The sequence below is a fragment of the Opisthorchis viverrini genome (genome assembly GCF_000715545.1).
Source record: "Opisthorchis viverrini unplaced genomic scaffold opera_v5_93, whole genome shotgun sequence".
Taxonomy (NCBI): domain Eukaryota; kingdom Metazoa; phylum Platyhelminthes; class Trematoda; order Opisthorchiida; family Opisthorchiidae; genus Opisthorchis; species Opisthorchis viverrini.
In genome coordinates this window covers 1067878-1080952 of record NW_008751750.1, presented here as the reverse complement: position 1 = coordinate 1080952, position 13075 = coordinate 1067878, and the positions used below count along the sequence as shown (strand labels likewise).

Genomic DNA, 13075 nt, shown 5'->3' with positions numbered 1-13075 from the left:
TGTTGGTCTACAACGTTGAGAATTTCATTCGCGCAGTTGCGCTATCAACATGTAATATTACACCATGAATAGTCAAGCGAGATTTAGGTACGTTGATTAATTGATCCGCGAAAGAGTTGCTGGTCCAATCGGTTGGTGTACTTTCAATACAGACTCGCCAGCAGGCGAGAGCGTGGCCTATAGATCGTGTCGAATTTCCAGATCGGTCAGCACGCATTCCATTAAAACCTTGTTGACAGTAGTTGCGAGGCGAGTACATACCAGCAGCTATCAAACGAAGAACGTAGGTGAGTTGTTCTCTTTTGTCGAAAACTACGTGCTTGGAGTGGTAGGAAGTATGGTAATGGTTTTGCTTGTATGCAGTTTGCTGTTACTGAGATACTGTGTGACTTTAGTAGTTTGTATTCCCCTCATATTGTCTTATAATGACTAAAAGGCATTACTTTTTTTAGCCCAGCTCCAATGTCTACCAGAGAACTTGTCGATGAAACACGCAGCGATTACAGCTGTTTCAACGTTGTTCATCTGGCAACTGCGCGTGCCGCTGAACTGGCTGCATTTGAGGCCGAGGTCAATGTGACTACAGCCCATGCAATTACTTGTTTACAGCGATTGCCTGTGCGTCTTCGTCGACGAGCTGCAAGTCATCGCGTCAATCGGCTACCCCGGAGGCTGCATCGACACTTTCAACAACCACTCAACAACAACAAAGGACAATTGGTTGCTGTAAGTCTAACGCACGGTTATTTTCAATGGTTGTGTGCGTTTTGAACTTAACTCATCGGACGTATCTAGCTGTCTGTTATTCTGTTATTCTAATTCCTTGTCTCTTCTATTCCTCGGGAGTGTTTTCTTGGTGGCACGACAAGTAGTGCTCTTTTGCCAGTTCCCTTCTGGATACCAGTTGGCACTTTTGCACGTTTGTCCCATTTTACAGGCTCAACCTAAACGTGCCAAGTTGAAAAGTCGTCGATATCGACGACGACATTTGCGGTTGCTGGCTATGGCTACTCGAATTGCCGCAACATCGTCAAGCTATAGTGAATTGAGCTCTAATCGGAAGACGTTATGGTTGCCCACCCACCTCTGGCATGCCAAAAGGTATCATATGATCAATATCTGGGGGTGGCGTCTACCTCAGGCTCCGAATGATAAGATATTTAAGGCCTGTCAGGATGCAGCTTTGAAGTAAGACACATTTGACTTTTTGCACAGTCTTCATCGAAAATAGTTTTCCATGTCTTAGCTCGTTATGTTCTATCGTAGAAATTTTGTGCCCGTCTTGTGAACTTTATTTTTGGAACTTTTTTTGCGTGATCGAATTCGGTCTGAGTTGCCATGCTCTCCTATTTCCTGCGCTGACCGTGAAACTTATCACGCTAATCATGGGAACGAATTTCGTCGGTTTCCGCCGGAATTCGCATCCCACCATTTCTGATATCCAACGCTTGTTTCTCCAAAATATGAAATCTTGAAGACTTTTGTGTGCGTCGTCACAATTGACGCTACTCGATCCGTTTGTTTGTCAGGTTGTGTTGGCTGATAACAGAGCTGGAAATTCTCAATAGCAGCGTCAAATACAAGAACTTGTTTGTTAAGATGGACATGATTTCCATCCCACGGCCCTGCTGTGGATACTCACCACTGTCCACTGTCGCATTATACCGTTCTCAGACTCTCTCTGAAGACACTGAGGGATTATGGTGCCACTCTATTCACACACATTGCACAGAGTAGACTATCTCGTATTTTCACTCAGATTCCTTCTCTTGTGAAAGTTTCCTCACATTTCCTCTCTAAGAGCAGATGATATGAGGAGACTGACCAACAGTGCTCTTCAGAGAGTAGGGTATTGCAGATCCATTATAATGATCTTCGGTAAACCTATGAGAAATGCCCTGTTCTGGTTTGTGATTTTTATTGTGAGTGCTCTCTTTAGGGAGGAACGGATGGATTCCTTTTCCGAGGTTTATTATCACTTATAATATTACCAAATCCAATGATCCTCAGTGAAACCGCTAACGGTTGTACAGTGAAGTCCCATATAACGGTAACGGCTTACTGCTCCATAAAGGTGATCAAGCATTTACTTTCCGTGTATTCTCAGCTGTCTGCAACACGGAAACGTTCCGATAGATCGCTATTTTGGGTGGGAATGCACATGTCACTGGTATTTCGTCACATGTTACTGTAACCACCTACCTCGGCAAGTCCTGCCCCCGATGGTGTGAACGACTTGCGTAGGTTTCTCAACATGTGATCTGAGTGGATGGTTACGGCTAGCAATAGGTTTGTTTTAAGATGAAAACAGTCGATGACTGAATCGACATACATAAGTTTACTCTGGTTTGTGTCACTGACGCCTTGTATTTTGTATAATTTGTATGAGTCTCCACGGTAACATTTTGTATAGTCGTTGAACAGCAAGTATGGTTTCGACTGACACCTACGTAGTCCACTTGTCTGGCACCTAGTGTTGAAAATGACTACAGCTGGTGTTAATCTCAGTTTTTCTTGTACTCAACATTCCATCGATTCTAAAGTTCACTCTTGAATGCATCAAATTACAGTGTGTGGTAATATCAAGACTGTTGTCGTCTTGTGTGGTTACAAGGTAAATGACACCACATGATGCGAAATTAATAAGTTCCAGCGATGTCGGAGAAGGTAGGCAAATTGATGCATCTTTATTTGCACTGCGGGATGTCACTTTGTCATGTTAAGTAGCCGTTGATAAATGACTCAGTGACTGTGAGGCTGTTGGATTGGAAGCCAAAATATAGGCGTCTGCTGGCGTTTGTTTGAGTGTGTTTACTCTTTTGTGTAGTATTGTGTATATTGAATCCCCTTCTGCTCTACATGAATTATAACCCTTCGATAAAACGAAGGTCACTTTCCGTGAGGAACTGAGCAACAACCGGTGGTTGAATTAAGGTGCTGGTAAGACCACATCGCCACCTTCGCTTGATAAGTAGATGCTCAAACTTGCATGTTTCATCCACCCGCACGCTAACAAGGCACTGCTGGATTGTCGCAATGGCCAGTATACAATATCTTGACCGACTTCGTATTTGCTTATAGAATGCATCCGGGCGGCTCGGTCCCATACCACGCCTGTGGTGCTCCTGTCACCTAGGAGAACGTTCTTCCACGTCATACCCGAACCAAGAGATATAGTGTATGATTACATAGAAAGTAAGAAAACATTACGATAAGTCTGTGTTGTTGGTGCAACCCATACTCCATATTGGCGTGGCCCTTCCAAGGAGTAACTGGACACTGCAGTACATAGCTGTTGACCCTTAACAATGGCTTCAACCAAGGATGGATGAACATCTAGAGGTTTGGGTGTTTGTTGAAAGCTCTAACTGGACTCCTATCAGATCCAGCACTTTTTTGTTATGTGGCTTTGTTTAAGTAGACTGTACTAAGATTACCGGGAAATTGCCACCCAGGAGTGGAGCAGCGGAAGAAGTTCCATCTATGATAATTGTTGCTGACCACTGCTCAATTTCACTTGTTTTGGCAGTAACAGGACTAGGACTGTACCGTTTATATTATTGACAAAACCTTTAACCATTTCCAGAATAATTATGATTTGAACGTGGGTTATAAATTTCTGTTCGTATGGATTTCTCGAATGGTTAGTTTCTGCAAAGTGGTTTCATATCCTAGTGTAGCGCGTTTTTTCTGAAGAAATTGAAACATTCATCTGAACCATCCGAATGGCTAACGTGTGAACTTATAATAAATAACTATGATCCACGTAGGCACGACTGAACCGTATGAAGCCCTCACTTTTATGTCAAATGGTATGTGATCCTTGATGGCCTTGTTCGGTCTCGCAAACCTCACTACCATTGTTAAGATAGAGTAACGTAATACACAAGTACTTAACGTTACTGTTAAAAGTATCGGAAGCCTAATTTTACATTGATCGAATTTATTTGTAACGACAACTGTCAGTTTGCATTAGTCGTTCAGTGTGGCGCTCGGAAGCACAGTTTTTCCACGAATGGGTCATTTTTTGAATTTTTCTCGTCAGTTTACTGTCTGTAGGTATAAGTCAATGTATCTTCGCAACTTCTTCATGTTGGTACCCAGTTGTTTACTTAGGTACAAGGATATCAACTATCTAAAGCTATCTACAGAATTAAAAAGGATCTTCGAACCAAAGTGTGCCAGTCTGTGGAGCCCAATTCAGATGAATACCTGGGATGTTGGCTTGCCAACAACTGCACCCGTTTGCTGGATTTAACTATGGCTGAGTACTTGGCCTTTAAGATAGAAGACCTCAGCATAAATATATCGTCCTCTCACTCCGTTGTGTTTCCAGTATTCCTTCAAGCGAACTGCCAGCCCCATCTCTCGGTCTTCCAAATCACTCGGTGTGTACTGGGGTCTGAAACCGTCACGAGCCTTTTTTTAGTCATTTCCAACCTTCGATCTTGACACGTTTTTCTGGACGCAAAGGCTACCGGTCTTATGTTCTGTATAGCTCATCTGATTTTCTTATTTGTAACCCTGGAAGAAACTTGTCCTCCCTGTTTGAGGACGACTTATTTTCATGCTGTCTGTCCCCCGCTAATATCTCAGGCTGTCGTTTCCTTTCGATTCTCCCATCCAATATCTGGTGACATCATGGCCAGACTACTTCCTTGAGGGCCGACCTTTCAATATATTATTCGTCTTTGCAAAATGCCACGCCACTTTTACCACAAATCATTTTCAAATCAACCATTCCGCTGATCCAGCGGTATGGAACCCTTATAGTACTCGTCACCAGGTTTTCACAGTCCCATGGTGATATTTCTTTCCCGTCGCCAGTGGTTGCCTGGTTTTCGACTTGAGCTTCTGGAACTGTTTCGAACTCATTGGTACGGAACTGGCACTAGCGAGTTGCTTGAAGAGCGTATCGCGAATTTGTCCCACATTCACCCAATGCCCTGTGCCCCTCAGCACCAACGGAACACCGGACCTTCCCTGTGAGCAGCCAGGATTACTGTTCGCTGATGTCCAGGCAGAAGATATCCTGAATATCACCCGACCAGTCCTGGGGCCAGTACGCATTTTATGGGGTCCGCGGAATGAAGTAAGTATCAAGTCATGTTGGTTTATTTCCGGAGATACAATATTTCCATCTACAACAAAGCAAAGCTTCGGGTGTTAAAACTTCATCTTATCAAGCCTGTATCACAGTGATAGACTATTCATCGAGGAGCTCTGTCCACGGCGAATTTTACTTGTTCAGGTTATACTCATAAGAGGGATTACTTTAGTGAGCTACTCTGTGGTCGTTCTATACCTTTGCCCGTCCGGATCGCGTTTGCCTTGCTTCGAATCCTTTACCATGGTCGGGGAACTTCACTGAGGAACCATATATCTTCTCTCTCATGTAGACGTTTTATCTTCAAAGAAACCTACCCCGACTGTGTGCAGTTGGTGGGATTGCTTCTCCATTGTGTTCGTGTCACGCCGACAGATTACGCTGTCGCATCCAGATAGTCACTGGAAATCACCTGCCATGTTTTGCCTGTGTACGCCCTTCCGCGTTCGAGGGCAACAGTCCAGTATCACTTCTGATGGTACATTAGATGATACTTATGTTACCTGATTTCTTTCGACGGCTGTTTGTCTATTTTCTGCCGTGTCTCCAGCTGAGTTGATGGACTGCACTTACCACAACAGTCCTTATCGTATGAATACGTCTGGTGTATCTATGGCCATCTGAATAACGTGATTGCAACTGGTTAATGAGAGACATGTATGATCGTTAACTTCAGGTTTCATATGTTGTCTAATTTTTTTTGGAAAATATGTCACTTCCTATCGTAGCCTCACGAAGGCCATCGCCGTGTGTACTTATGGAACCATCCAGAAATATCTGCAGATGCGTGGCAGTTGTTTGTCACTTGTTCACAAACTGAAGGAATCTGTGTACGCAATCTAACTGGTCGAGTTTCGCGCCTTTGTACACTGGGACGTCAGTCGCACCAGTTGTTAGCTGACGTGTTTTCCCCTCAAAATCCGGACTCTGGAGTTGGTGACTGGAAGCTATGGGAGGAACTAACGAAGAGGGCCCGGCAGGCCAGTTGCATGCCCCTGGGTGCTGTTTTATTCTTGTTTAACTGCAAGGAATTTCGAGAGAATCGGTAAGTGAACAGACTGATCTTCTGTTCACACCCTAATGACAACTTTTTGTCTCGAATGCTGTCATTCTCAAGTCTGTTGCAAGGTTTGAAGTGCGCCCCGAGTGTTACCATCGTCATGATTTAACTGAAGGATAAAAATAGTCAGATACATTCACTGTGGTAAGTGGTGTTTCTGTTCTACTGGAACGCAGAATCTGTTTCAGAAGTATGATTCCTGGGTTGTGGCACTTGCCAAGAAACCTCCTATCTTTGAAGAGCAGGCTGAGTGTGAATACTTTGGCCAAACTAGTTTTGGTTCTCTACCTGACCATTTTCAATCGTTACACTAACCCTGGCTTCGTCGAACATGACTTTCCCTTAACTCTGTAGTAGTTCCGAAAGGCGCATTTAACTCGCAAGATACTTGAATAGACACCGCAGATTCACACAATCACTTAGTCTGAATCGTGTACACTTACATGTCACGGCCGTGTTCACATGTTCAGCGCCCAGTGGGGCTAACTAATATGGCTCCAGGGACCTGTAGTAACGAACCTAATGTCATTTGTCTGCTCGCATCTTGTTCTGTTGGGTTCATATGGTCATAGCCTCACTTTGACTGTGAAAATAAATTAAAAAAACTCGTAAATATGTGGCTTACATGGCACATTGACCACTTCCAGCCGACACCGTCACGAGCAATCCAGTGTTGTTGTGTATTCTTTAATGTTCTCAAATGATGTATAACACTTGGTGCTGCAGTTTTTCTGTCAGGGATGATCACACACAATCGTATTAAGATGGCAAATCCTGCTGTTATTCTATAGGTAACCGTGAAAACATCAATGGGCCATGCTGCTCAGCCTCTGTGCAATCCGTCCCGGATGCAGTAAGTCAGTGGAGGAACTTCGACCCATTGATACCAGTGCTAGCGAACGCCAAGCAATGATTGGTTTTGAAGCAAGCAAAAGGGTACTTTTAGGAGGGCTGTGAATGCGTACAAAGTACTGGCTGGTAGTTGAAAATACGCTTTCTGGTGAACCCAATGAATGAAACATTCGAAGTGTCCTAGTCCTCCGCCCATTACCAAACACAAAGGTCAAATTAACAAGATACTAGGAGCCACTGAAAAATTTCTAGCAGCACATTATCTGAGGCAGGACACGACCTATTTTGTGGGCTAGACTATTATCAGGTTGTTCCATAAGTCTGTGTTGTTTCACTCCAAAACTGAGGTACAAAGAGAGCAAATCACTTATTGTGTTTTCTGAATGTTACGCAACGAGATTTATGTGGTCTTTCAATAAATCGCATGTTTGTTGCGATAGTTTTACGGCAAGCCCCATTGACGATGCTTTGATAAGCTACGTATCATTGAGCAGAGCCTTGTGAACTTACACAAAATAGTCACTTTATTGTTGTTTCTGGAGCTTTGTGGCTACATTTTACCTTCTAGGAACCAACTAGTTTTACGGTTTATCAAGAATTTCGATGCTGTCGAGCTTAAAATGTGCCTGCTGGCTAGCTAGCTTGAAATGCGCCCTTGAATATGGTTTATTCCATCTTCCTATATCCTGCAGTCGGGAGGCGTCGTACAATCGGAGAGAAATCAAGCACTGACGAGTCTTGTCTGCCGTTTTGGTGTTTATTTCACGTTGGACGTAGCATATATCGGTCCGCTGAGTGTCATGTTTACCGAAGTCCTGAGGCACATTTTTAGACGGGTTAGTTTGGCTTTCGCAAACGTTTTCAGTGGGCCAACTGACAACAGAGCTCACTCAGGTTTTCGCGGACACATAGGAGATCGTCGGCAATGACCCGGTGTGTTCACACAGTTAGACAGACTTCCTGCACGCAATTCTCCAAACACAGACCACAAGACCGTTCCCCATCAGACACGGTGGGGTGTAACATCCACCGCTAAGATAGGGCGCTTCAGTGAAGGCCAAAGTGCCATATGGTGTCTTCAAGTTGGGAAAGCAATTTCATTTATATAAATTCAGCTTTTTATTAATCTGGCTTCCAGTCCCGCACTGAAAACTCGTGACCGAGATTGGATCTTGGCACCAGCAGGCTCGCAGGATCAGGCATCCGAGACAACACATCGGACTCCTAGTGGAGCTCGACTGTCGTGGTCGGAATTTTCTTACATTGGATCAACCAAACCCGGCAACTTTTCGGACTTTTTTACTGACACAGGAACAGCTGAAGTAAGTGATTCTTCCGTTCTTCTCTTTCCTGCAGTAGGCGAATACAGGCTACTATATTGCAACGCATTCGGTTCTATACAGAACTGCCAGAAGCAGTTCACTTTTTACAACACTCCAAACCGACAACTGGCAGACATCCAGTAAGAGACTTGGCTACTGAATGGTGGAACTTAGTGAGGGCCATAGTTACGGATCAACATTAAGCGATATCTTCATCTCAGAAAGTAAAAAACAGCGAATGCACCGATGCAATCGAAGAGAAATTCCTGAAAACAGTTGCCTAATTTGCCAATCGAAAGGTGGAAACGAAAATGCGAAATGCAGGAAATGCAAGCAGACCAATCGGAAAATGAGAATAACCGGTGGAACTAAGATACTCAGTGAAGCAATCAAATGCAAGTGAGTCACACAGGCGCAACATGAAATCCAACTGAACTAATCCAATTACCCGCAGGCCAAGTTTTGAACAACCAATCTGGTACGGGCTACCAAATACTCTTTACAAACTCTATAGGCGCAAGTAGACTTGAAGGAAGTACTTTACCGAACACTGACGGTGTCAGTTCGTGCGGTGGTGGTAATCTTGTACGCCATTTTTTAAGTTCGGCGAACACATAAACTGCTCTGATAAACAACCAGTTAACGCACCCGGGCTATCAGGACTTCCACACGTTGTATTCGTAATGTTTTACTGTATGAGAAGTACACGGAAATTAATTCGAGTCCTTGCTGATGAGGCCGATCAAAGGTGTGGTTCCGGTGAAGTGGACAGTACAGTGAGTATTATACAGAAGCGCTTTTCCGTGTGCTAAAGTGTTACTTGGTAGGGAATCAATACTTTTGTTTTTATCATAGGGGTCTGTAGATGTGTTCTGCTGGCAGAAGCGGAAGGATGAAAACACATTCGAGGACTATAACACAATATTACCAAGGTCAGCGACGGTGAGACGGTGGTCTTTTCTGAAGCAAACGATGTCTTAGGGTTTCACCGTGGACGACCAGATATTCTACCATCTGCACCGAATCTGCAGGGGTGTGTGATTTACTGTTCGCAGTTGGTTGGTCACAACTCCCGTTTAGTTCGATAGCTAGGCGATACACACTACTCCGGTGATGACTGTCCATGTATTGTGCAACGCGACTGAAAGTCGTCCAGTTGCGCTGTACATTGAACGACCGAGATTCCTTTACATCCAGGGGCAGAATTCTACCGTAGCAGATCGGCTACAGAGTCGTGTCTTGTCCCGTTGCGAGTGATGACTGATATCAGTATGTCTCGGCTTTCCCCAGCTCTGTTGAACACGCTCAGTTAGCCATAGTTCTGTGGTCTTCATAAGATCCGTCTATTCCCCTACCGATTCCTCTTCAGCCCTATCTTACACTCTAATATTTTTATTTTCTAGTCATCCAACTCAGAGGGTGTGAACGTGATCCTCGTGCAAAACGCAACTCCGTCAATTTTAACCAACAATCCACATTCAGTTGGATGGGACGTTATTTTGATCCGATCTCGGGTGATGGACCATTCAGCTGAAGTTCCGAACCTTCGGGAAGCATTATCTGTCCGGGATCTTCTCATTGCTTGCGTCTACCGTGGAGCCGAAGTCGGTGGTCTCAGGGAATGGCAGTATTGGTCTACTGTTCAGACCCAGGGAAATGGCTGGTTAGCCTCATATCCCTACTTTCTATGGCCCGATACGCCCGGCGGTCGAAAGTCCGATGAAGAGATGTCCAAGGAGCGACAACAGGTTTTCAGGTATATAGTCCATATTGACGTTGTACCGACTGCCATTATTCTTGGTTCGCTAGGCAAAGGACGCTGTGTCGACCTACTATTGTTGTCGCACCCATCGACGAACTCGACACTGCTTCCATACAACCAGGAACCGGATCAAACTCCACAACGCTCCTATTTTTTAACTTGGAATCGAAACACAAAGAATCCGCTATAACTATTCTTTACTCTTCCTGTATGGGAATAGTGGGTTTGCCTCCTGCATACTAGAGCTGATATAAAACGCAACATACTGAAAGTTCCGTATTCAGATCGCTTCTTTTGCTGTAGTGTTTGCATCTTCGGTAAGCGAAACGGTGGTGGTTAGGTCTATAATTCTAAGCGCAATTGAGAATTACCACTTGGTGTGCTCCCTCCGAGTAGATGTCGCACCTAAGGGGCTGTTAGGTAAGATAAAAGCTTAACTGACCTCCAACAAGATATACGCCTCAATTGTATCCATCGGCTCCATTTGATTTTCAAGCTTAACGCAGTTCAAAATCAAACGAGGGCGATTTGTACCGAGAAGTTTAGGCCACCCATGCGTCCTGTGAACTCCGAATACGGCCAACTGTTATGTATTTATAATGCAGTGAGCAAACGACAGTATGAGCGGACTGACACGGTATTCTATCCCCAGCTATGTTGCCTGATCCCGGCTCATAATACAGCGGACTAGTAAGAAGACGAAACATCATAAACGAGAGATTCAGCTGGGTTCCAGGTGTGTCTCTCGAAAGAACCAAATTGGTTTGCAAATGAGTGTATATTCGCTAAGAAGACGAAACCTTAGACACAACTGTAATGCTCCGAACAACAGGCGATTTTCAGAAAAAGTGACACTGAATATATGTATCCTTAGTTTGGCTGAAAAAATACCAAAAGTTCGTTAGCATACAAAGATACAGAGTTGTGAAAACTAACGAGCTCGACGTGAGTCGACCCGGATACGTTCCTGCTGGTGGCGTCATCAGTCTATCTAACGCCTGAGAAGAAGTGCTCGATCAAGCACTGAGCTGCTGGTTACACTCTCTTCTTTCGATACCGCGTCAGCTTTCAGCTCAAAGATATCGAGCAATATGTTCAACGGCACGGTACCCGAACATACTGGAGTTTCGGGCGTGCTGTTTTGATGTCTGGTGCAGATGTCTTGACCAACCGATACATCTTACATCACGCTACCGCCTTTGCGCAGGATGCAACCTGTAGTCTATGCGTGTCACGGGTGATAATCACGGACGAGTACGGGCGCTCTCGCCTTGAATGGTGCTCCAGTTGTCACGGTTATGGACCTTGACTCAGTAGACTGTGTTGGCAACATGGAAGAATGAACAGTTCTCAGCTTACGGCCAATGAGCAGGTGACTGGTGGCTCACCAAAGCATTGCTCGGGGTTGTTCGGTACACAAAAAAGAATCTCACACTCTTCTGACCAACAATAGGGGACGTCCTTCCAAGCAATTGATTTAGTGGGGGTCGAATGTCGTGTAGCGAAGGCAAGAATGCCGAATAAAAGCTGATTAACGCAAAAAAGGAACGTAATGATGGGACATCCTCAGGAGCTGTCACCTTCTGTGTATTTCGAACGTTCTCCAGGTCAGGATGACGAGCAGAGGCGTCGAAAACGAGACGAAAATAGTTCACTATTGTCAAAAAATGCCACTTCTCGGAATGGAGGCGATTGTCCTGAATGCGCAGAAAGACGGCATTGATCCGATCAAGAAGCTTTCCTGGTGAAATAGCAACGATCAGTGCGTCGTCCAGGTATGCGACCACACCTGGAATGCCAGAAAGGATGGTGCTTATCAACTGCTGGAAAATTTTTGGTACGGTTTTGACGCTAAACGGAAGACGGGTGTATTGATACAGCCCGAGGTGTGTGTTGATTGTCAACAGTGGGCGTGATTCTGGTGCGACTTCAACTTAAAGGTACCCTTCAGCGAGTTAGATTTTCGCGGACAACTTTCCACCGTTCAGAACAGTGAGTGGATCGTTGGGCATTGGCAGTGGATAGTGGTGCTGCTGGAGAGCTGTGTTTAGGCCGGTTGAGAAATCGGCGCAAATCGGATTTCGCCGTTGGGTTTCTTCACCACGACAATCGGTGCCGCCCAGGCGGAGTAGGATACAGGGGATAGAACGCCTTGTTGTTGCGGCCGTTGAAGTTCGATATCTACCAGTGGGAGGAAGCGTACGGGACTGATTTCTTTTGACGGAAGACTGGCGTAACACTCGGCAGGGGGTAGATGACTGCTTGTGTCGCAGTGCACTGACCGAGACCGGACTGGAAAGCAACTGGAAATCGCTTGATAATGTCGGATGCATGATCTCGAAGCGCCGTGGGAGACTGAACTGTATTGCAAATGACACTGAAGTGTCGGCTAACCCCAAGCGATCGAACCAAGCAAGACCCAATATCTGAGGTACATCGCGGAAGGCAGAACAGAGCTACGATTCCTCAATCAGTGTATGCAACAGAATCATATTCCTACGTTTTATTCACGAATACTACCCAGAAGCCGAATCAATCCAACTGCCACTGCACTAAGCCGCCATGCACGCAGTGAGTTTGACACGATACGAGGGAATATTCGGGAACCAGAACGTAAACAAGCCCAATATGCAGGGGCACTAGAAACGCTGACGATATCCGATCGCTTAGACTTCAACGCATATGTTCGACTTATTGTTGCCAAACGGACGGACGCCAGGGAAAAGAAACTCGTCAACTAGCCCAATCCAGTGACACCATGCACCAAGTTTCCAACAAATCCCGAAAGGTACGTGCACAATTTTTCTTCGTTAATGCTGGACACCACCCTTTTGGAGGCGTTGTCACTAGGTCCAAAATTTTGTTGTCCCAGTCGTAGAAACTGTCAGCTCGAGCTTGAAGTCCAATTTGAGAATCTATATGACCAGCTATCCGTGCTAGTACCTTCCTCTGAACTGAGTGTAGAACAACTG

General features: G+C 45.0%; 1 protein-coding gene across 1 annotated transcript in view; it reads left to right on the top strand.

The window, feature by feature from the left end:
* Positions 1-420: 420 nt before the first annotated feature.
* The window catches only part of T265_05171 (hypothetical protein), a gene marked incomplete at both ends in the record, with an annotated part of 22148 nt that continues 9493 nt past the window's right edge, over positions 421-13075 (top strand). Inside the window, 6 exons of the mRNA XM_009170103.1 lie at positions 421-726; positions 938-1188; positions 4828-5092; positions 5836-6152; positions 8158-8374; positions 9745-10097. Coding sequence (XP_009168367.1) covers positions 463-726; positions 938-1188; positions 4828-5092; positions 5836-6152; positions 8158-8374; positions 9745-10097 — 1667 coding nt within the window. The remainder of the gene's footprint in view (positions 727-937; positions 1189-4827; positions 5093-5835; positions 6153-8157; positions 8375-9744; positions 10098-13075) is intronic.